The sequence below is a fragment of the Petromyzon marinus genome, chromosome 66 (assembly GCF_048934315.1).
Source record: "Petromyzon marinus isolate PM22_M1 ecotype Great Lakes invasive population chromosome 66, UKy_Petmar_22M1.pri1.0, whole genome shotgun sequence".
In the NCBI taxonomy this organism is placed as follows: Eukaryota; Metazoa; Chordata; class Hyperoartia; order Petromyzontiformes; family Petromyzontidae; genus Petromyzon; species Petromyzon marinus.
This window is the reverse complement of record NC_133732.1, coordinates 1,480,797-1,502,409: the sequence shown is the minus strand read 5'-3', so window position 1 is coordinate 1,502,409 and position 21,613 is coordinate 1,480,797. Positions and strand designations below refer to the sequence as shown.

General features: G+C 45.1%; 1 protein-coding gene across 1 annotated transcript in view; it reads right to left on the bottom strand.

Moving 5' to 3' along the window:
• Positions 1-19,638, bottom strand: part of LOC116956556 (interferon-induced very large GTPase 1-like) — a 74,621-nt gene extending 54,983 nt beyond the window's left edge. The window contains exons 1-3 of the mRNA XM_032978252.2: positions 18,727-19,638; positions 5,703-5,999; positions 4,183-4,251 (exon numbers count right to left, since the gene is read on the bottom strand). Of these exons, the coding sequence (XP_032834143.1) occupies positions 4,183-4,251; positions 5,703-5,999; positions 18,727-18,745 (385 nt within the window). The 5' untranslated portion in view covers positions 18,746-19,638. The remainder of the gene's footprint in view (positions 1-4,182; positions 4,252-5,702; positions 6,000-18,726) is intronic.
• Positions 19,639-21,613: the final 1,975 nt, after the last annotated feature.

Sequence of the window (21,613 nt, the reverse complement as noted above, 5' to 3'; positions counted from 1 at the left end):
TGCGCCCGCGAATAAAGCAGCCCGAACGATGGCGCTTGTGGGGGCGCAGACGTTGGTGTCTAGGGAACATCAGCCCTTCATCCAGGTTTTAAATGTTGGCTCCGACGTGTCGGTCATTCAGGCGGGTACGGTACTCACCCACGCGTCGGCCGTGGAAGTAGGGGCTGACTGTGTTGTGGCTGTTGATGGGTCGCGGGGTGGCGTGCGCGCGTGGCCTTGCAATACTGCGTGGGTGGACGCGCTTTGTAATGAGAATCGGGACCTTTCCCACGACCAGAGGTCCATGTTGCGAACTTTGTTGCTGGACTATGAGGACGTGTTTAGTCACGGCAAGTTTGACTTGGGCCGCTCCACCCTCTTGAGCCACCGCATTGATACCGGGGACTCTCCCCCTATTTGTCAGAGCCCCTACCAGCTGAGCCCGGCTGAGAAGGAACACGTACGGGTCGCTGTTGAGGAAATGTTAGTGGCCGGTGTGATATCCCCATCCACGAGTCCCTGGGGCGCCCCAAAAGTACTTGTGAAAAAGCAAGATGGGAGTCTGCGCTTTTGCATTGACTTCCGCAAGCTCAATAAAGTATCGGTGGCTGACGCATATCCCCTGCCCCGTATGGATGACTCGTTGGATGCGTTGGCTGGAGCTAAATTCTTTTCCACGTTAGATTTAATCTCCGGCTTCTGGCAACTGCCTCTCGAATCGTCCAGGCCTAAAACGGCTTTTTGAAAGCCGCAAGGCCTGTTCGAATTCAACAGGCTTCCAATTGGCTTACATTCCACCCCGGCCACCTTCCAGAGGCTAATGGAATTGGTCTTGGCAGGGCTCCAGTGGGACTCCTGCCTAATTTACCTAGATGACGTTATCGTCTTCGGACGTTCGTTTGAGGAACACCTCGGTAGATTGCACCGTTTTCCTTAAAATGAGACAGGCCAATCTCAAATTCAAACCTCAAAAATGCCATTTGTTGCAAAAATCTGTACGGTACATCGGACACATCGTGAGTGAGTCAGGCGTTACAACTGATCCTGATGAAACTGCTTGCGTGCGCACATGGGTGAGGTCCGCAGTTTTATCGGGTTCGCCTCGTACTACTGTCGATTTGTGCCGGGGTTCACCAGCATTGCTAAGCCTCTCCACGCGCTCAGGCTAAGGGTCAGAAATTTCACTGGGGCAGGGAGGAGGAGGAGGACGCCTTTGTATCACTCCGGGATGGGTTGGTGCGCGCCTCTCCCCTGCGGAACACTGACTTTAACCTACACTTCATCCTGGACACCGATGCCAGTAATATGGGCATCGGGGCGGTACTGTCCCAGGTGATTGACGGCGTCAAGAGGGTGGTGGCGTATGGGAGCAGGGTGCTCTCGCCGGCCGAACAGCTTTATTGCATGACGCGGAGGGAGCTGCTTGCCATTGTATTTTTCATACAACAGTACCAGCCCTATTTATATGGGCGGACTTTCGAGGTGTGCTCCGATCACGCCACCCTACAATACGCATTGCGTGTTAACCAGCCTTTGGGACAGTTGTCACGCTGGTTGGAGATCCTCCAAGATTACTCCTTCCGGGTGTCGCATTGTAAAGGGACCCGGCACACTAACGCCGATGCGTTGTCGCGGCTTCCCTCGGGCGGCCATTGTGCCTGCTTGTTGGGTTTGATCCGCTATCAGTCCCCGGAGACTCAAAAACCAGCTCCCGTTGTCACAGCAGCGTCGATGTCCTCCCCTGAGACCCTGCTCATTTGCGATGCTGTGTTGGAGTTGTCCCACTCCAAGAGGGGACGCCTCCAGGGTGAAGGACGCTTCGTTCCTCAAGTTGCGCTGCCGAGGCGATGCGCCGCGTGGTGCCGCAGGCTGGCTGGAGGTTGCTCCTGTCATCCTGAAAGGGGGCTTACTGATGTGTTGGGATGGCGGGCTGCAGCGGTATAACATTGTGGTGCCCACATGCCTCAGGGGCTGGCTGGTCATCGCCGTTCATGAATGGCTGATACATTTGGGCCGCCAGAAGATGCTTGCGCCCTGAAATTGGATTATTTTTGGCCTGGCATAGCGTCTGGGTGTGTGCAGTGTGCACGCCGGAAGCAGCCGCCTGTTAAATGCTGCCTGCCCTTACAATCCATCTAAGTGTCCCGTATAAATGAACTGGTGGCTCTTGACATATTGGGTCCCTTCCCCACTACGGCCCGGGGTAACTATATTTACTTGTGGGAGTGGAATATTTCTCACGGTGGTCTGTTGCTTGGCCGCTCCGCATTCAGATGGCTGTGAGCATCGCTGAGGCGTTCCTGCACGGATACGTGCTGGACAAAGGGGCCCCGGAGCATCTCCTTACTGATCAAGGGTGACATTTTTCGGCCAGCTTGCTTAAGGAGAAGATTCGCACCTCGCCCTACCACCCACAAACAGATGGAATGGTGGAGAGGCTTAACCGGACCTTGGGTTCTATGTTAATCCACCAGATGGACGAGTCACAAAAATATTGGGACCTGCGCGTCCCGAGGGTGCTTGTGGCCTACAGGATGGCCCCCCTGTTTCCACGGGCTACTCGCCTTTCTTCCTTATGTATGTATGGTCGGGAACCTAGCCCCCCATTGACGTTCAGCTCAGGGTGAGCACTTCCAAGGCCAAGGTGGTCATTCCCGATTCGATGCGAATCACCCTTCAGCGGGTCGCGGAGGCAAGCGAGGCCTCCAGGGCCTATTCGGACGCCAACCCGAAGGCCAACGAGCGCTCGCGGGGCCGTCAGGTGTCGGGCAAGCAGTGGGTCATTGGGGACAGGGCCTGGCTACACTGCCCGCAGGTACGAGTTGGGACGTCCCCAAAGTTGTACAAACCTTGGCATGGGCCGGTCGATATTGTGCAGGCCGACCGCCCTTAATGTGTTAAGATTCGGTTCGGTCGTCGGTCGTAGTTTGTGCACCCGTCACGACTTAAAGCGTTCATTCCGCCCCGGCGCGGTTATTCATCCCCAATCACCAAGGGCCGCATGTCTGGTGCGCTGAGCGAGCTGGGGGACGCGCCTGTTGAGGTGCTCCTTCAGGGTGGCTCTGTGGTGCCGCCTGCAGGACCAGAGCCCGTGACTCCCTCCACGCCGTCAGGAGCTGGCCGTCCGGACATCCCTCTCCAGGTGGTGCGTGGATCGCCCCAGGGACACCCACCAGCCTCGTCGCTCCCGCTAGAGGGGACGCGGCCACCTAGCTGTGGCGACGTGGCTCCATCAGCCTCTGGCATGCATCGGCCGGCATCGCCTGGGGGTCCGACCACGCGGACTCGCTCCCGCACAGCACGATTTACATAAACATTCCACACAGGTGTCAGGTTCTGTTATTTATTATGGCGAGCGTGCTTCGTCTTTGTTATGGGTTCCCCCCCACAGGATTGGCGCTGGGGGTTGGTTCATTCCTCTCGCCGCGTTCTTGGGTTGTTGCATGTTCTGTTATGATGTACATATGTTCTTGCTTTATTTAATACCTCCGGTTATTTATTGCTGTTGTTGTTGGAGGCACATGGGGTTTTTCTTTTGGGATTGTCTCAGCCGGATCGGGGGGGGGGGGCTAATGTAGTGACCAGTAGCGTCACTATTGCATAGACACACACACACATGACTCCATCCTGGCTGGAGGCGGGGATTACGTCAGGGCCGGTTCTGGACTCGGGAGGCCACGAGGGTGGTGTGAGGCCGTGGAACTCTCTGTGACCCCGGCTGGACACGTGACCAGATCCCAGTGGGGGCCGGGGGCCTAGAGGGCACCTTGGGGGGCACGTGCACAGCAGGGATGCTTCGAGAGGGTTTTCGAAGGGAGGCGTGACTGGGGTGTGGCTCAGGCACGCCGAGGCCGATATAAGTAGCCTCTGAACGAGGTTCGAGGCTGCCCTTGTCAAGAATGAAGAGGGATTGTGTAGAAGAAGAGTCAAGCCTCCAGTCAGTGGACCCACCAGTAGCCTACCTGGCTGTGTCACACTAGTGTATACGAGAGTCTGAGATAGAGAGTGACGGTGTGTGTGTTAGAGCATAACGGTGGTTACCACCCTATGTTAGTGTAACGAGGGTGTTGTTAATAAAGTGTTGTTTCCCAGGAAGTGTGTGCGCCTATTTAAGCCCATTACACCTGCATGTACTGAGTGCTCTGTTGTAAAATTAATCGTAGTTTGTATGGCACATCTTCTCGTGAAGTGAGAGTCACCAACCTTTACTCTTCTGAAGAACCTGTGAGTGTTGCAGACTCAGTGAATGTTCATACGTTGGCTCTTGGAGTCCTGGGTGTAGAGACAAAGCCATTAGGATTGCAGATCTTCTGGTTTGAACCAGGCTTTCCATTACTCCGTGGATAGTGGTGTACAGTGTTTTCTTGTGCGCTTCTGTTGTGACAGGTTTGTGTTGTTGTAATGCTGCGGATGTATTGTAGTGAGGGTGATGATGGGGAGTGATAATGATGATGAAGCAAAAGTTTATTTGAAAACAGGTACATAGCCGATATGGGAGATGACACATATGGAAGATGTGCTTGCAAAAAAAAGATGTATGGCTGTCATACTAAACTGGTTGTAGTGTTGCATCGACAGGTTTAGAGAGGCCCCACAACTAATCAGAAGAAAAGTAAAAGGAATGAGACTGGTCAAATAGCACACCGTGATTTTAAATCTCATTTGTCTGGCAGACGTTCTGGCCATCGATCACCAGGTGGAGTAATACAATTTTGGTCAAGTGGTGGGGACAGCCAACAAGAGAGGACTTGAGTCTTGTCACCATTTCAGCTGAAGAAAAATCTTCTGCAACCAAGAAGTTATGAATGAGTTACGATGAAAGCATATTTGTCACTGATGTAGTCAGGTCTCAGCTGAAATTATGTCAGTGTCATCTCTAACAGTGAGAGTAAAACCCCAGAAATCGAAGGAAAGCTCCAAGTGGAACCAAATGGGTCTGAGTGTCGTTTCTTGAGGAACCCCAAATGATACTGTGGCCTGCAGAATTCCACAGGTCATTCACCACCCTAAACAAAGCAGCCTCCGTGCTATTCCATTATCTGAATCCCGGTTGATTGGGGTCAAGCAGATCATTCAATTACAGATATTGCTGGAAACCATTAGCCACAGCACCCCAGGGCCTTATAGAGATTGGATGGAAGTTAACCAACAACTCTAGGTCAAGACCTGGCTTATAAAGAAGAGGCATTATAGCTGCCACATTAAATTTGAAATGAACAATAACCAAGCTGAGAAGTCTGTTGAACAGATCAATCACAAATGAAGCCAGACGAGTAAAGTTGTTTTGGCGAAACCTAGTTGACAATGGGTCGAGATTCAAAGATCAGAAGAGTGATCTCGGATAGGGTTATTTCACGGAGCTCAGTTCGTGGTGAATATTAATTGATTAATAGTAGAGAATATAGTCCGAGTCTCATTTTTGCTGGGTGCAATAAGGTCAGGCACATAGTGATTTGGTGTTTGTACTTTAAGGGATGTCAATTAAGCACCCGTTTCACATTTGCTAATTTTAACCGTATTTGCATTTTACGTTGCTCTGTAATGAATTTAGAAAACAATAGTGTCTGATTATGCATTGTATTCTGACAAAATGCTCTTGTAGTTGTTTTCAGTGCAACTTAGATTATGCTTAGTTAAATGAATGTAACAATTTAATGCCTATGTAATAGCTATTTCTTCTATTTGTGGGAGATCTATATTTCACACTTGAAATGGTTACTTACCGAGATTTTCAATCCAATCCTGAAGCTCCGGATGGTAATTATTTTTCACATCTCTGAGCGATTGTAGAAAATTCTTGCAATTATCCTCTTGGCTGTCAATGAAGTGGTCGAGCAGGATGCGAGATTGCTTCTTAGAGTAACTGATTTCCTTAACCTGTTTATAAACGTCTCGGTTAATTAGTTCTTTACTGTTAAGTTCATCCAGCAAGTCGGAGGGGACGTCGCTGATCCATTCAATCAGTTTTTTTTTGCTTGCGCGGATCACTTCCCGCCAATAAGAATCATCCTCTGCGGTGTCTGTTCAATTACAAAGGGAGCACAACAGTTGAATAAGTTAGGTTTCTGCTTCACTTATTCAAAAGCATCAATTGCAAAATACAAATTTTTTTTTAATCTAACTTAAACTAACCAAATTAATGAATTCTCTAGACTTCATAACAAACAATTCCCAACTAATAACCACATTTTTTTAAAGCAATATCTGTATTGAACTCAACTAACACTGATTTAACCAGCGGCATAATTTCCATACTTTATAAAGGCTTAACTTTGCCATTACCCCACGCACAATTCCAGTCGATGAGATAATTGCTGAGGTAGAATCAGCGGTAAGATACCTTCCACATAAGGTTGCCAAAATTATTGAGAACAGCAAAGTACCAAAAATATGTTCCGTGCCGGCCATCATAGGTGCTGTTCGCTAACAACAATTGCCCCGATAGTATGTTAAAGCTATGGGAGATATTTGTCTTTGTGTGTGCGTGTTAAATTGTAAGAGTTTACTGATGAGTAGCGCTCTTCTCATAATTAAATCCTTGCGGGTTCCTGCTAGTTACAGTGAGAGAAAAAAGTATTTGATCCCCTGCTAATTTTGTACATTTGTCCACTGACAAAGAAATGATCAGTCTATAATTTTAATGGTAGGTTTATTTGAACAGTCAGAGACAGAATAACAACAACAAAAATCCAGAAAAACGCATGCCAATTTTTTTATGAATTGATTTGCATTTTAATGAGGGAAATAACTATTTGACCCCTCTGCAAAACATGACTTAGTACTTGTTGGCAAAACACTGTTGGCAATCACAGAGGTCAGACGTTTCTTGTAGTTGGCCACCAGGTTTCCACACATCTCAGGAGGGATTTTGTCCCACTCCTCTTTGCAGATATTCTCCAAGTCATTAAGGTTTCGAGGCTGACGTTTGGCAACTCGAACCTTCAGCTCCCTCCACAGATTTTCTATGGGATTAAGGTCTGGAGACTGGCTAGGCCACTCCAGGACCTTAATGTGCTTCTTCTTGAGCCACTCCTTTGTTGCTTTGGCCATGTGTTTCGGGTCATTGTCATGCTGGAATACCCATCCATGACCCATTTTCAATGCCCTGGCTGAGGGAAGGAGGTTCTCACCCATAATTTGACGGTACATGGCCCCGTCCATCGTCTCTTTGATGCGGTGAAGTTGTCCTGTCCCCTTAGCAGAAAAACACCCCCAAAGCATAATGTTTCCACCTCAATCTTTGACGGTGGGGATGGTGTTCTTGGGGTCATATGCAGCATTCCTCCTCCAAACACGGCAAGTTGATGCTAAAGAGCTCCATTTTGGTCTCATCTGACCACAACACTTTCACCCAGTTGTCCTCTGAATCATTCAGATGTTCATTGGCAAACTTCAGACGGGCATTTATATGTGCTTTCTTGAGCAGGGAGACCTTGCGGGCGCTGCAGGATTTCAGTCCTTTATGGCGTACTGTGTTACCAATTGTTTTCCTGGTGACTACGGTCCCAGCTGCCTTGAGATCATTGACAAGATCCTCCCGTGTAGTTGTGGGCTGATTGCTCACCGTTCTCATGATCATTGCAACTCCACGAAGTGAGATCTTGCATGGAGCCCCAGGCCGAGAGAGATTGACAGTTCTTTTGTGTTTCTTACATTTGCGAATAATCGCACCAACTGTTGTCACCTTCTCACCAAGCTGCTTGGCAATGGTCTTGTAGTCCATTCCAGCCTTGTGTAGGTCTACAATCTTGTCCCTGACATCCTTGGAGAGCTCTTTGGTCTTGGCCATGGTGGAGAGTTTGGAATCTGATTGATTGCTTCTGTGGACAGGTGTTTTTTATACAGGTAACAAGGTGAGATTAGGAGCACTTCCTTTAAGAGTGTGCTGCTAATCAAAGCTCGTTATCTGTATAAAATACACCTGGGAGCCAGAAATCTTTCTTATTGAGAGGGGGTCAAATACTTATTTCCCTCATTAAAATGCAAATCAATTTATAACATTTTTGACATGCGTTTTCCTGGATTTTCTTGTTGTTATTCTGTCTCTCACTGTTCAAATAAACCTACCATTAAAATTATAGACTGATCATTTCTTTGTCAGTGGACAAACGTACAAAATCAGAAGGGGATTAAATACTTTTTTCCCTCACTGTAATAGGACGCAAATCTAATGAAACTCTGCACCTCCCCCACCGACGTGAGGGTGGGCCAAATACGAACTCAAGCGGTTTTGTCCGGGTCTGTCGCTATCCCTGATTTACTGACTGTGGCCAAAATACCGAACCGATTTTTGGAGCAGGTGACACTTCTGTGGTTTAAATTTGAGATTCGCCACATGCATCTTAAGAAAGACAGCATGTAACTGTTCTAAATGTTCTTTAAACGTAAGGCTGAAAACGATAACATCCTCCAGATCTGTTAGACACAAGTCCCACTGGAGGCCCGCTATAACTTATTCCATCAATCACTGGAAGGTGGCTGGAGCATAGTGAAGACCCATCGGATGATGATTAAATTCAAACAAGCCTTGTGGTTAATTCTAGATTTGATTGTTTTCGTGACTGCAAGGATTCATACTCTTTGGTTCTTTCGGTAAAGTCACGTAGGTAAAAAATAAAATAAAAAATGAAAACAACTACAAAAACAAATTACGACGTTTCAGAGGCAAAACAAGCTTCCGTCATTAGGTGGCAACAGTCACAGCAAAATTACTGCGGTGAGTAAAGAGAGCTATTTGTGACACGAGATTATATAGGGTAAGAAAAGGGGAGGAGCCAGGGAGGACGGATGCAGGATGGGGGGGGGGGGGATGAGTGTTGGGGGACAGGGATCAGAGAAGCTCCTGGGCATGGTACTCATATACAACGGATGGAGGGGGAGATGGCAGGGGGGCGGGGGAGAGTGGTAGTGTGTAAGGCAGGAGTAAAAGACTGGAGATATGGGTATAAATATAAACTATATGCAGCTAAAGTTTACTTTGTTAATAGCCTCCTTCCAATGATTGCTCAATTTGAAACCATCCTCTCAGTTGAAGTTATGTCTATGTTTGTATATTTGGATGGCTTCATGGACACATCTTTGGTGGTATCCAGACGGCTTGCAGAGTACTTTGGTATCGGAGAAAACAATATCATGAGAACTTACCGCGTTGTAGCAATGATCAGCCACAGCAGAAGAATTCGTCCTACCGTGGCTCAAATCTGACTCGCGAATGCGGCCAGATACGTAATTTCGTTTCCCCAATATAACAATCACCACAAATGCAAACTGAGTTGCATTAACTAACTAATATTAACTAAAATATGTCCCTGTGAATATCCGGAGACCCAACACTGGGTTGTCTTCATCCTAAGGGTCCACTTAAACAAATCTGCCAACTACCGGTACCTAAAAGATAACCCAGTTCCTCTAAATCCTTCCTGTAGCTTCAAAAGTGCCTCCTTATTCCTTTGGAACATTCCATTGGCTAAACCTTTGCTGTATGCGTTGCTGTTCCACGTTTCTGGAATACTTTTGCTACTCATCTATAGCTTGGTTCCCTCCCTTCAACTCCCCCTTTTTATTTCCCTATTAGGCAAACACATAAATATCATATTTGCACCTGTATCTAACTTTATTTATGACACCTCTTGCTCCCACATGCTTGCACTTTTTTTCGATGTTCTTGTGTCTGTCACTGTTAGACTAAAATAGCGAGCTTGCTTACCTAACTTTTTCTAGTGCATGTTGCTCTCATTGTTTTAGCATGGTTTGGTATGCCAAGTGCGAAAGAGGTTCAACATATAAACAGATGCATATATCCACTGTTTTTTTTATTATGGGTTTCATTCACGACCGTTTAATACTTTGCTTGTTAGTTGTGCAGTATTCCTGAAGGACCCTGTACTCGTTCCCTTGCTCCAATATTGACGTTTTGGTATTTTGTTTTTATTGCTGCTGTGCTCATGTAGCATGGATCACCTTCAGCAACCAAATACGCCCCCCCCCCCCCTCGAGGCTCCTATGGGGAGTTGGCTAAGCCTCCAGGTATGGAGAGCGAGGGAGATGAATGGCCTGAGCCGGGGGGAGGGGGGGACTCCTTCTCGAGTGCGGAGGCTCGGTGACCACCCGTCGCGACCCGGCCGTGGGGCTATGGGATCCCGGGCGCTCAGGAAAAGGGGTTTTCTACAATTTTGGAGATGGGAATATGGTGTGCTGAAGTAGTAACTAATTGGCACATTGTTAACGTGACAAAACCTTATTGATTTGCTGAGTTCATGACACATTTACACGATCTAACCAAAACTGCATCATGGATGGACAAAGACTTGGAGGTGCGCCAAGGTCAGCTCTGCCGAGTCAGTGGTCAGTTCCGGCTGCGGGCACAGAGCCACGTGATGCATCCTCAGTGGAGTCATTAACGGGGACGAGCGACGACAGCGTGCAAGTACTGGCAGGAGATGGGAGCTATCTCAGGCTGACCCCTGCTGCACCGGCGAGACCTTGGGTTGCATTGGCTCATCAATTTCCCCACCATGCTCATGTATGAGAATATAGTCAATAATTCTGAAACAAAATGTAAGCTTTATAATTGGCTGATTTTCTAACTTGGATAGATCATGGTCGTTGGTTAGAATGCACAACCTTGATGGGTAAATGATCAATGGATATTTTTTGAGAATGATAAATGGATCTTTGATGAGTGAAGAAGCGCCTTTTCCCAAAACGTCACATTTTTTGTATACTAGCTGGGGGGCCCCGTTACCTGGACCCAAGGAATGAGGTTGTTTCGTAACATTACACATCACACTATCTACTGTATATTGCTCAGATATAATAAACGTGTGTGTAATGTTGTTGCATACCCTCACCATGTAAAATAGCTGATCTGTAGACAGTAAATGGTGAGGGTATTATGAGAAAATAAAAAGTGTTAGTTGTCAAGGAAAAGTCACATAAGTGATAGATCATTGAGAAATAAAAGACACATTGATGAGGTTTCAACCATTAATGGTATGCAACAAATGCACCTATGTATCAACATTGCACATTCATACGCCCTTTGCCACAATATGGTACAGATACAGCACATGTGTAGTGACATAGAATGGGTCATTATGGCTTATTGCGCTGTTTACTGACAGACGGGAATTGTTGGCGTGACAGCCAACCTGCCAGCAGAGCAGAGTGTAACAGCCGTTCTGCCAGCAGAGCATGCAATGCTACGAAATGGGTCACTAGGGTGTGTAGCGCTGGCTGCTGGCAGAAAGGGGCATATGAGGACGTAGCAGCCGGGCCGGCTAACAGGGAACATTATAGGCCAGGAAAAAGGATCTGGGGCAAAGGTGACCGAGGGGACACGTAGGGTATAGCCCCACGTGTCCACTCCAGAAGGGGGCGTGGCTGAAGGCACAGCCAAGCCACGCCGGGGGGCATAAAAGGGAAGTCCCGAGGCTGGATCAGGGCTGTTTGTCGTTGGAATGGAACCCGTCATGCTACGTCTTCGTCTCTGGGGTCAGGCAGCGTGCCGGCTGTCCTGGCCCAGTAATAGTTATCCTGTGTGTGAACAAGTGCCTAAGGTGTAGAATAAACGTGTGTTGCCTCCTACTATTATTGTCTCAGAAGTGACTCACTACACTTGTGTAATGACCGAAAAATTACCCCAAGCCATATGCATCCTAAACAGATATTTAAAAATAAACAATGGTCTCCTATTGGGGGAAAGAGTGTTCCACGGTGATTGGTCGGGAGGCAGGCTTTAAAGGGAGTGGAGAATAAGTGTTGAATGGGACAACAAAAAGGATCCGTTAAAGGGAAAGGGCTGGGATTGGCAAGAGGTAAAAACAAGGACAAGAAGCAAATACAGCAAGAAGATGGGAGACGTGTTGGATATGAGCCTTTTTCAAAATTAATATTAAGAATATTTACCGATTTTTTTTGTAACTGGAATAATGAATGCAACACAAACCAGACTCTCTGAGAAAAACAGATGTAGATTGTAAATAGGACAATTATAAATAAACAAATAAAAAAAATCTCGAGGCGAAGGAAGGGTGGTGGTTAGCTGGGAGATCTCCAGATGGACAAGCTGTTTGAGGTGCCACTGGGTTGGGGTCACCAAGGGGGGAGTTCTGATTCCAAGCCCCAAATTCGCCCCCCCTTTTGTCAGCCGCAGACAGAGTGGCGCCACAAGTTAGTCAATTTGCCTCGTATTTTGCTATTAAACCACGGTTAAAGTTCAAAATTCCACAACAAAATAAGCTAACATTATCAACCATCACACACCCACTCCAATTAAACCAGACCATAAGCTACATAAGTGAATCATTACCCATTTTATTATTTCGATATAAAATGATTTTCACCTTTAATACTTTTACTGTTAAAGCACAAAGTTGGGAGACAGGAAATACAGTCACATCAAGGGTTATCAAGAAGGAATGAGGCGAATGGGCAAACTTACAAAACGAGTTAAACAATATTCCAAGAGACTCCCGACAGTCTTTGTCTCTCCCGCAGCGCGAGAGAGAAAGGAATCTCACACCAAAGCGAGGAGATCATTATCACGGGACTCAGTGGGGGTCCCCCCATCCCACCCCGCAACCATGGGCAGACAAGTCATTGGCAGCAAAGCCAGGCGAGCAGGTTTTAAGTTAAAGAAAATTGCAATACACAATTTCATACATAACATTAATGTTAACGCTGTTCACTGTGGACTATGTTCCGTTATATAACCTTGCAAGGAATACGAATTCACAGGGTCAAGAAGCATACCCCTTAACCCAGGATATTGGAAGTAGGGTAAATATTGTGATAAGCATACACACAGAATGACGGAAATAAAAAAAAAACTGAATACAGGAACGGGGCGAATCACAACCTTGGTGAACATAAACCACATGATCAGAATATACATACGCTCGAGAGAGCATCGTCTCCTCGTGGGAATAAAACCAAATACCTTGAATCACTAACAGAATCATAGATGCGAATGGTACGATGCCAAACCGTGATGGGATAAAATGTTAACTTTAAAAACCTTAAGCTCCTTGTGCGCCGGAAAATGTCCCGCAGGGGGGGGGGGGGGAATCTCGCCCCTCCCTCCAGATTGTGAACGCAGACTAAGGGACGCCTTCGAGACGAGTTTGAAACAGCTGTGTCCTTTGATGGTTTATGGCTCGAGGAAGCCAACAACAGAACTATGTCATAATGACACACACATGCACACACATACAGACACACACACACACCCACCACTCAACACACGGCTAGATCAAAGGGGGCTCCGCCCATGTAAGGAGGAGGAGCTAAGGGGATACATTTTGGCATAAAGACAGAGCGCTCCGGCGTTGAGAGACATCATCCTGCATCAACTCGTCAACCAGCGGACAGCATCAGCTGCGGGCCAGCTCCTCATCAGCAGCAGAAGAAGACGGTGACCATCAGAAGACCAGCCCTACTGACGCAGAAGAAGCCTCTACAGATCGCCAGAACGGCGAGACTCGCTGTTTAGCGACAGGCTACGCAGTGCGAGTCAGTATCATCAGAAGGGAACCTCGCAGCGAACGTGCATCGCCAGCGACCAGCAGACGAGCGCCATCTACCGACGACCATTGCAACTACAACAACGCGTCGGCCACGCATCACGCCGCCGGCTCACGGCCGCGACAGCTGCAGCGAGCTGTGATCGCGTCGGCCGCATTACGCCGGCGCACGGCCGCGACAGCTGCGGCGAGCTGTGACCGCCATCTACCGACCGAGCGCAGCAACTACAGCACCGTGCCACTCCGTCAACCCGCGAGGATCGAATCAACTACTGTCAAGACGAATCAACCATACGTATGATACATTGCCCTCCACCACACGACAACCAGGCATCTTCTTGATGCAAATAAATTAATTCCGAACTTTGAACCAACTCCGCACAACCCATATCACTCAAAACACATACAACTGCTGAACCAACAGTGGCCGTGAAGCATCACGACAGACCCAGTGATAAACATCCATCGGTTATAAGTATAGTAATAATTTCCTCCTAATTCTTTTATTTGGATTGTACTTCTAATCACATAAATTACCAACGGATCCATCAATACGAATTAATCCTCGCCCCTTTCACCGCGGAACTACGCTCAAGCGCGGGGGGGATAGCGTGTTCAACCGGTTTTCGTATCAGGCGATCTGGTCCATAATTAATTAAAAGTTGGCCCAAGATAAGAATCTCAAGGGAAGCGCGCACACCATCGCACGCCTCACTCCAAGCCATTTCTGGAATCATATAATCTTGCTGATGGACCTATTGATATTTGTGCCTTTGAGAATAACTGTTTTTGATTGTCTTTTCATATGAATATCGCTGGATGATTTTTAAGTACCTTTCGTTCATAATTGCCGCACGTGTTCGGGTTACACTGCATAAGAAGTAATTGATCTGATACCAAAAGGGAAACAACGGATAAGAATTGCCTGGAAGGATTGCTTATGGATCTATAAATGAATGCAGAACAGTGTGGGCAATTTTTTTAATATACGAATTTGCATATAATAAAGTGAAGGTTTTGTTTAGAATAGAATATGCATGTTTTAACTCTCTCTCTCTCTCAACCAACTGCTCGCGTTGCGCGGGGGAGAAATTAATCAATTTGCTGTTATCAAAGTGAAAAATCGCAGTCGTGATGATACTGTGTTGATACTGTGCAAATTCCAAGCCGAGAGTTGCATATTGTAGAGTTAAGGTTTAATTAGAAAAAAAAATGATTAATGCAGAAGTTGTGGCGTGTTCTTTCCTATGATTTATGCGTAAGAACTGTATTCTGCGAGGAGATATGAATCAGGAGACGTATAACATAACACACTAATCCATACTCAATAAATGTTAAAGTGAGAATAATTGTATTATACGGATCGATAATACGAAGTTAACAGCGAAGCCGAGTTTGACTCTGGCATGATCGCATCACACTGCATAACTGCTTACGATCAATTGTCTCATACCGATTGATAACCGATCCTCGTCAACGAGGCGGGGCCTGATTATCATAAAGGCTGTCATTAACATAACCACACCCACTCAAATAAATTAATACGATTATCACTCGAATTAGCATAATGTGTACGCATAATTACACACATCAACATAATTTCGGAAAAATTATGCCAATTTCAAATTTCGTTTAATTTTCATCAAATTTTCACACACCACATATACAACATACGCGAACTCAACAAACATTAGAAACATAATGCGATGCAAACCAGTCGGCCAACAATACAGTTAGACACTAAACCTGGTTGACCACGTATTTCAAAAGACTGATACTTTTTGTGTTCATCTCCATGTTTGTATGTCTCTTGGTGTGGTGTTACCCTGGTTTTTCCTCTGTGCTGCCCAAAACATATTTCCTTGTATTCTCTGTGCATGTATCTCTGCTACCTTGTACCTCGTGTCTGTTCACGAGTCCTTATCCTCTGTTTACGTTGGTATGTTCAGCCCAGAAGATGAACACAAAATGTAGCAGTCTTTTGAAATACGTGGTCAACCAGGTTTAGTGTCTAACTGTGTTGTTGGCCGACTGGTTTGCATCACATTATGTTTCTAAGTTTTGTTGAGTTCGCGTCTCTCATCTTCTTGTTGTATTTGCCTCCGTGCAGTTTGCCGTTCTCCGTATGCTCTGTGTGTAATGTCGCTCTGTGTGTTCCCTCGCTATGTGTTTTGCACCATTTTCACCTGAGGACAAGTGCTTTTGTTGCATTCGAAACGTCGTGATTTATTTTAATTTTATTTTATTTGTGATTTATTTTAAAAAAAAATCTACATACGTGACTTTACTGAAAGAACCAATGAGTATAGTAATTCCTGCAGTCACGAAAGCTTCAATTCTAGATTAAGGAGAAGAAGGTTCGAAAAAGGGGAAAGCACGAGAAGTTGGGACGTTTGGAAGAAGATAAAAGCTGGAAGATAAGCACGAAGCCTAGGGTCCCTCATTGTGGAAGTAGTTAATAGGGGTCCTTATTTTGTAAACTTTTAATAAAAGGGGCCCTTCATAAAACTTGTCATCGAGTCATTACCCGTGATAAAATGGAGACACGTCGAATCAAACGGTGTATAAAACAGACACTTTCTGGCAATCCCCGATTATAAACACACGCAAAAAACTACTAACTTTTATACATACATGTGTTTCGTAAATTTATTTACTTTCCTTTTACTTGCACTACTATGATGTTTTTGTACTATTTGTTGTTGTAACGTTTTTACCCGCCCCTACTGGATTCCTCCAGTATGAATACAAATTCTGATTCTAATATATGTCAGTCAAATAATGCCAAATTAACATCTGTAAAAATAAACTGCATTACCGGTATCTGCTTTGATCCACATTACTCACCATTGCTGTTGCGCTGTTCAGAATGTACCACTCACTCACCAGGGGAATTATACCAACAATTTCGCAAGTACTTATACTTTAAAACATAAAAAAACAAGACACAGCATTATACAATCACTGCAACTGATATTTTACAATAATTAAACAATTACTATGTAAACCAATGGAATAGGGTTAAGTTTTATTTGTAGAATTGCTAAAAAATGGGATACAATCACCCCTGTGGTTGATAATGGTTTCTATTTCCGTGGGTTAAAGCTGCAGGAATCGTGGATAAATAATTTCATTCAATTGCCATTAAACATGTAAATGTTTTAAATATTTAAAAAAGTATTTGTGTTAACATCCATATTTTAGAATTTGTTTTGGCCAACTATGAGGCCATAAATAAACAACGTTACATTTTGTATGCGAGTACCGTGTGACACACGTATAATGGTGCTATTTGGAAAAGATAAGACGTTCCCATGCAGTTGCTCGCAGTAACGGCTACATGCCGATAGAGGGCAATCGAGGGGTTGAGCCCCAGTATGAGAGACTGGGCCATAGGACCCAACGGTTAGCCTATGGATCGTTATGTTAAAGGGACAGACCCCAGACCCCAGGAGGGGGGCGGGGGATGATCACTCCCAGATCCTTCTCGAAGGTTTGGAAGGAAGGCGTGGCTAGGGTGGAGTGAACCACGGGCCGAGGATAAAAGCCGGACCCTGAACGGTCTGAGTCAGTCGTCGTCCAGCTGAAGACAAGAAGCTCCTAAAGATTGAAGAGCCCAAGGGCAGAGCCGTACCCCTGGCAAGGGACGGCTGAGCTTATGTACCAGTGAAGATCCAAGCTTCACTCAAGGAGAAGTTATAGATTAGCCAGTGAGAGGCGTATTAGTCTGGAGGGCACACTCTCCATAGTGTATCAAGTGTGAGGGGCCGCACCCCTCTGTGTTTACCGTATTTTCCCGCATATAGCCCGCATATACATATAACCCGCAGATGCATATACCCCGCAAAAATAGCGTTTTGTGTAAAACAAATTTTAGAAAGCCCACACCTCCATATACCCTGCATGCATTCATATCTTTAACGTCGATACTGCAGCATAATTCCATCATATTAACACAAAGTTTACATTTGTAATACATTCCACTATCAATTGTTAACATTAATATAATAACGTGCACAAAGAAAACAAAATAACTGGAAACAAGTGAACATAAAACAGTAAATAAGTAACAAAGTAAATATCTGATAAATAAGTAACACATTACTGGTAGATAAGTAAGTAAGCGTACTGTTAGGCTTACCAGCATTCGACCTCATCATATTACAGCTACTGGACCCATAGTTACCCCTGTACAGTTTTAGCACTGGTAGATTGTGCACTGCGCAGACAATAGTGGTACTACGGTAACGCCATTGCCTCCTGGCAACAAAGTCATTGGAAGTTTGAAACAAAGCTCATGGTCGCGACTTATAGTGCTCAGCCAATAGCAGCGGCCTAAGTGACTCAGCAATTATGATTCCGCGTCTGGTAGACGCTTGTTAAGGCCCTACCCATTGTGCAATCCATAGCCTCAGCTGAAACTTTCACACCCCCCTACAGCACTGAAAGTATTGTGGTAAACAAAGTGTGCGCCCTTCAAACATTGTCGTTTCATTGTATGAACATTTCGAAACATTTAAAACGTGATAACATGTGCAATTTTAGTGTGAGTGGTTTATTCAGCAGTGCTTTAGTCAAAGGTAAGTGTTGCATAGTGGATAGTCCTACCATGAAAAAATTAAACGAGTTATGACATGTCACACGTGTAAAATAATTTTTGGGATAGCCCGCACCTTTATATACCCCGCAGGATCTCATTTTGTTTGTAAAAAGTGGAATACCCCACGGGTTATATGCGGGAAAATAATTGTTACAATAAATCTGTGTTGCCTCAGATAAGTTTCCTCTCTGTCATTGACCCACTACACACGCACGAAACTACTAACTTTTATATATAGAAATATTCTCTGTTAAAGGCCACAGTGTTATTGACACTGATCACCCCACAGAAAATCTCACAAGACTTCTACATGAGTAAAAGTAGTAGATTTTTATAAAGTTCTATATTTTCTTTTTTTTATATATAAAATACATAAATTAATATTTTTGTTCAAACTTTGAAGGGCAATAAAAGACACATTGGCACGTCCTCTAAACTTATATTCAACATTGTTTATAAATTAAATAATGATAAAATTACGTGTTTACATATGCTCATACATAGGAAAAAAACAACTTTAATTCCTCGAAACTTCCACCTGACTGATGTATATATATCAATATTACCTGTTTCACACGTACAATACGGGCACCACTGACTTAACTGCATTTCATTGTAACTCACCTGAGTCGCCTGTATGCATAACAGCATCTAGTCGTGCTTTTTCAATGACTTGCCATGCAGTCTTCAGTGCTCGAAGCCCACTGATGCAACCAATATGTTGTGGAGGAGTTTATATAGTATTTCACCCAATAATACCACCTCCCACACACCCTGTGACAGTCAGAGAGGGATGGTTTTCGAGGCAGGGTGTCTCCTAATTGGTGAGGGTTTCTGAGTGGGTGGAGCTTGGGTAAGGGGAACCAGGTGACAGATGAGGGACGATGGGAAGGAGCCAGCAGGGTAGTGAGTACGTGTTAAAACATTTGGTTTGCTGTAGTGAGGGCAATTGGGGCCTGGAATAAGCTACGTAGTGACAGAGGAACATTTCGGGAGCAGAGAAAAGTGTTGGGTGGAAAAGAAACATGGCGTAGGGTGTCAGATATTAAAACAGCGTCCGTGGTGTGCCAGCAAGGCTGGATTATGGACCGGGCTAGTGGGGCCAGTGCCCCAGGGCCTCGGACTGCCAGGGGGCCTCCAAGCCTCAGGCCACGCACGGTGCGCGGCCCAAGACTTCACAAGGAAGTTGAACGCCAGGGCCCTCAGTGCGCACAGCGCAAGCTGACCACTAGGCCCCTGGGTGCTTGTAGCGTGAGCTAACCACTAGGACCCCCGGGACCCTGGGTGCTGACAGTGTGAGTTGACCCCTAGGGCCCCTCGGTGCATACATCCAAAATAACACCTGGGCCCCTTGGTACATACAATGCATGCTTAAAACGAGAGCCTCTCGTAGAGCACAGCGCTTCTGTACAACTGAGCCACTGGTTGGCACTCAACAATATGCTGTGACATGATACAATATTCACCAACAAGTCAGTTCATTCCGCATAACAGGACAGTTTGAAGGGCGTCATATTATGGCAAGCCGTTCGTAATTTGACTTACCATAACTAGCTATTCCTTTATTTTAGCTAGCTGCCCATTTTCCCTCGAGAGCTGCCCTGAAAAACGAATTAGCGGCATGAAAAAGCCAGCTAGTGAGACCGAGGGGTCGTCGTTTGTTGAGAGCTTTGTTAGCCGTTGACAAAATCAATCATTAAAAATACACCGCAGTTTTATGAAACATTAAATAATATGCCAAAGCTATATTTTTTAATACACTAACGCATATATGAAACCCAATCTATACTTAAAGATTAAGGAAAACTCCATTCTTTTTTTCCATAGACCGTCTATTTTTAGATTAACGGGAGTACATAATGCTAACGTTGACATGCAAATTGTCGACAGCTTTTACGAGGTATTTTTATCCCCTCCCCATCGATGGGGTGTGGCCGATGTGCATAGTCTCCACCAAGTAATTTCACTGACTTATCAGAAACCTTTGTTGGTTGTTCAGACAATGAAAAAAAAGTTATCTTTTGAATTTCAAGCAACATGATTCTCTCTTTGTCAGGCAGGTATATAAGACATTTATTGGTAGGTAAAGCCACAGACAGACGCCTGTTTTCTTGCTTGGTACGCCACAGTCATATATTCAGAGACTTTTTCATCTTAGTCTAAAACATCAGCCTTTTTAAAGGCTATTTCAACATTCCCTCCTAAGGGCTATTTTCTAACAGCATTTGTAAAGGGTTAGGGTTTTTTTTCTTTAATGTGCTTTTCTATCTTTTTCTTTTATCTACGCAAAGCTGCCTTTAGGTACAAGTAGGCCTTAAAATACGCCCACGTGATTGTATTTTTCAACAACAGTATTTGAAGGGTATTGTCATTGTTAATATATATATTAATTCAATGATTATTTTATAAATAGTGAGATATGCTATAAACATATTCAGATAAATAGCATACTAGGTCTGAAATATGGACCACAAACGTTGGAATAGTGGTGCTTCCAAAAGGAAAGCCAAAAAAGAAAAGGAGTCAAGAGAAGCAGATTTGCTTCAAAGTGTTCCACTCATTACCAACTTCTTTCAAAAACCCTCTGATAGTAATAATGATGACAGCAGCATTATTGTCAGCTGTGAAGAAGGAACTAGCACTAGTTCAGTTTCCAGTAATGTTGTCACTCGCCTAGAGCCATCCTTTGAAGGCGAACCCTCAACAGCTAATGGTATACAAGCACCATCATTTCCACCTCAGGGGAAGTTGGGCAGTTCACAAGAATTAAATCAGCAACCAAGCCATTCCTGGTGCAATGAGGTCACTGACCCTGCATTATGGCAACGCACTTCCAGTGACATTGTTAAGTCAGTGTTTATTGAAAAAGGAGCAGTCCCCTTCCAAAACCACAGTGAAAAATACCCATCTTTAGTCCTAGATAGAGCGATTGGTTGAAAGACTAGAAGTTTAAACAATGAAATTTGAAACTGTATATTCCTAAATGGGCAGGTTTCTAGACAGTGGCTACTGTACTCACCCTCAACAGGTTGTGTGCGCTGTTGTGCATGCAAACTGTTCTCCAGCAAGCTCAGTGGCTTTAGCCAGGGGTTTAGTGACTGCAAGCACTCTGAACGAATAGGGGAAAACGAAAAGAGTGTAGAACACAGATCACGCATGATTGCCTTGCACCAGCGGACAAAGGGCAGTGATATAGATGCAGATTTGATGCAGCAACTTGATTGTGAACGTAAATACTGGAGGGACATTTCGAAAAGAGTTTGTAGCAGTGATCAAGTTCTTGGGTGAAAGAGAACTTGCCTTTAGGGGAGATGCTGTACAGTTTGGGTCAACCCGTAACGGTAATTACCTTGTCATCCTAGAATTGCTATCACAATTTGACCCATTCTTAGCTGAACATGTTAAAAAAGTTTGGCAGAAAAGGAAGAGGTACAGTGTCCTATTTGTCATCGACAATATGTGAAGAACTCATTGAGCTAATGGGTCAGACAACTCGCCAAACAATAGCAAA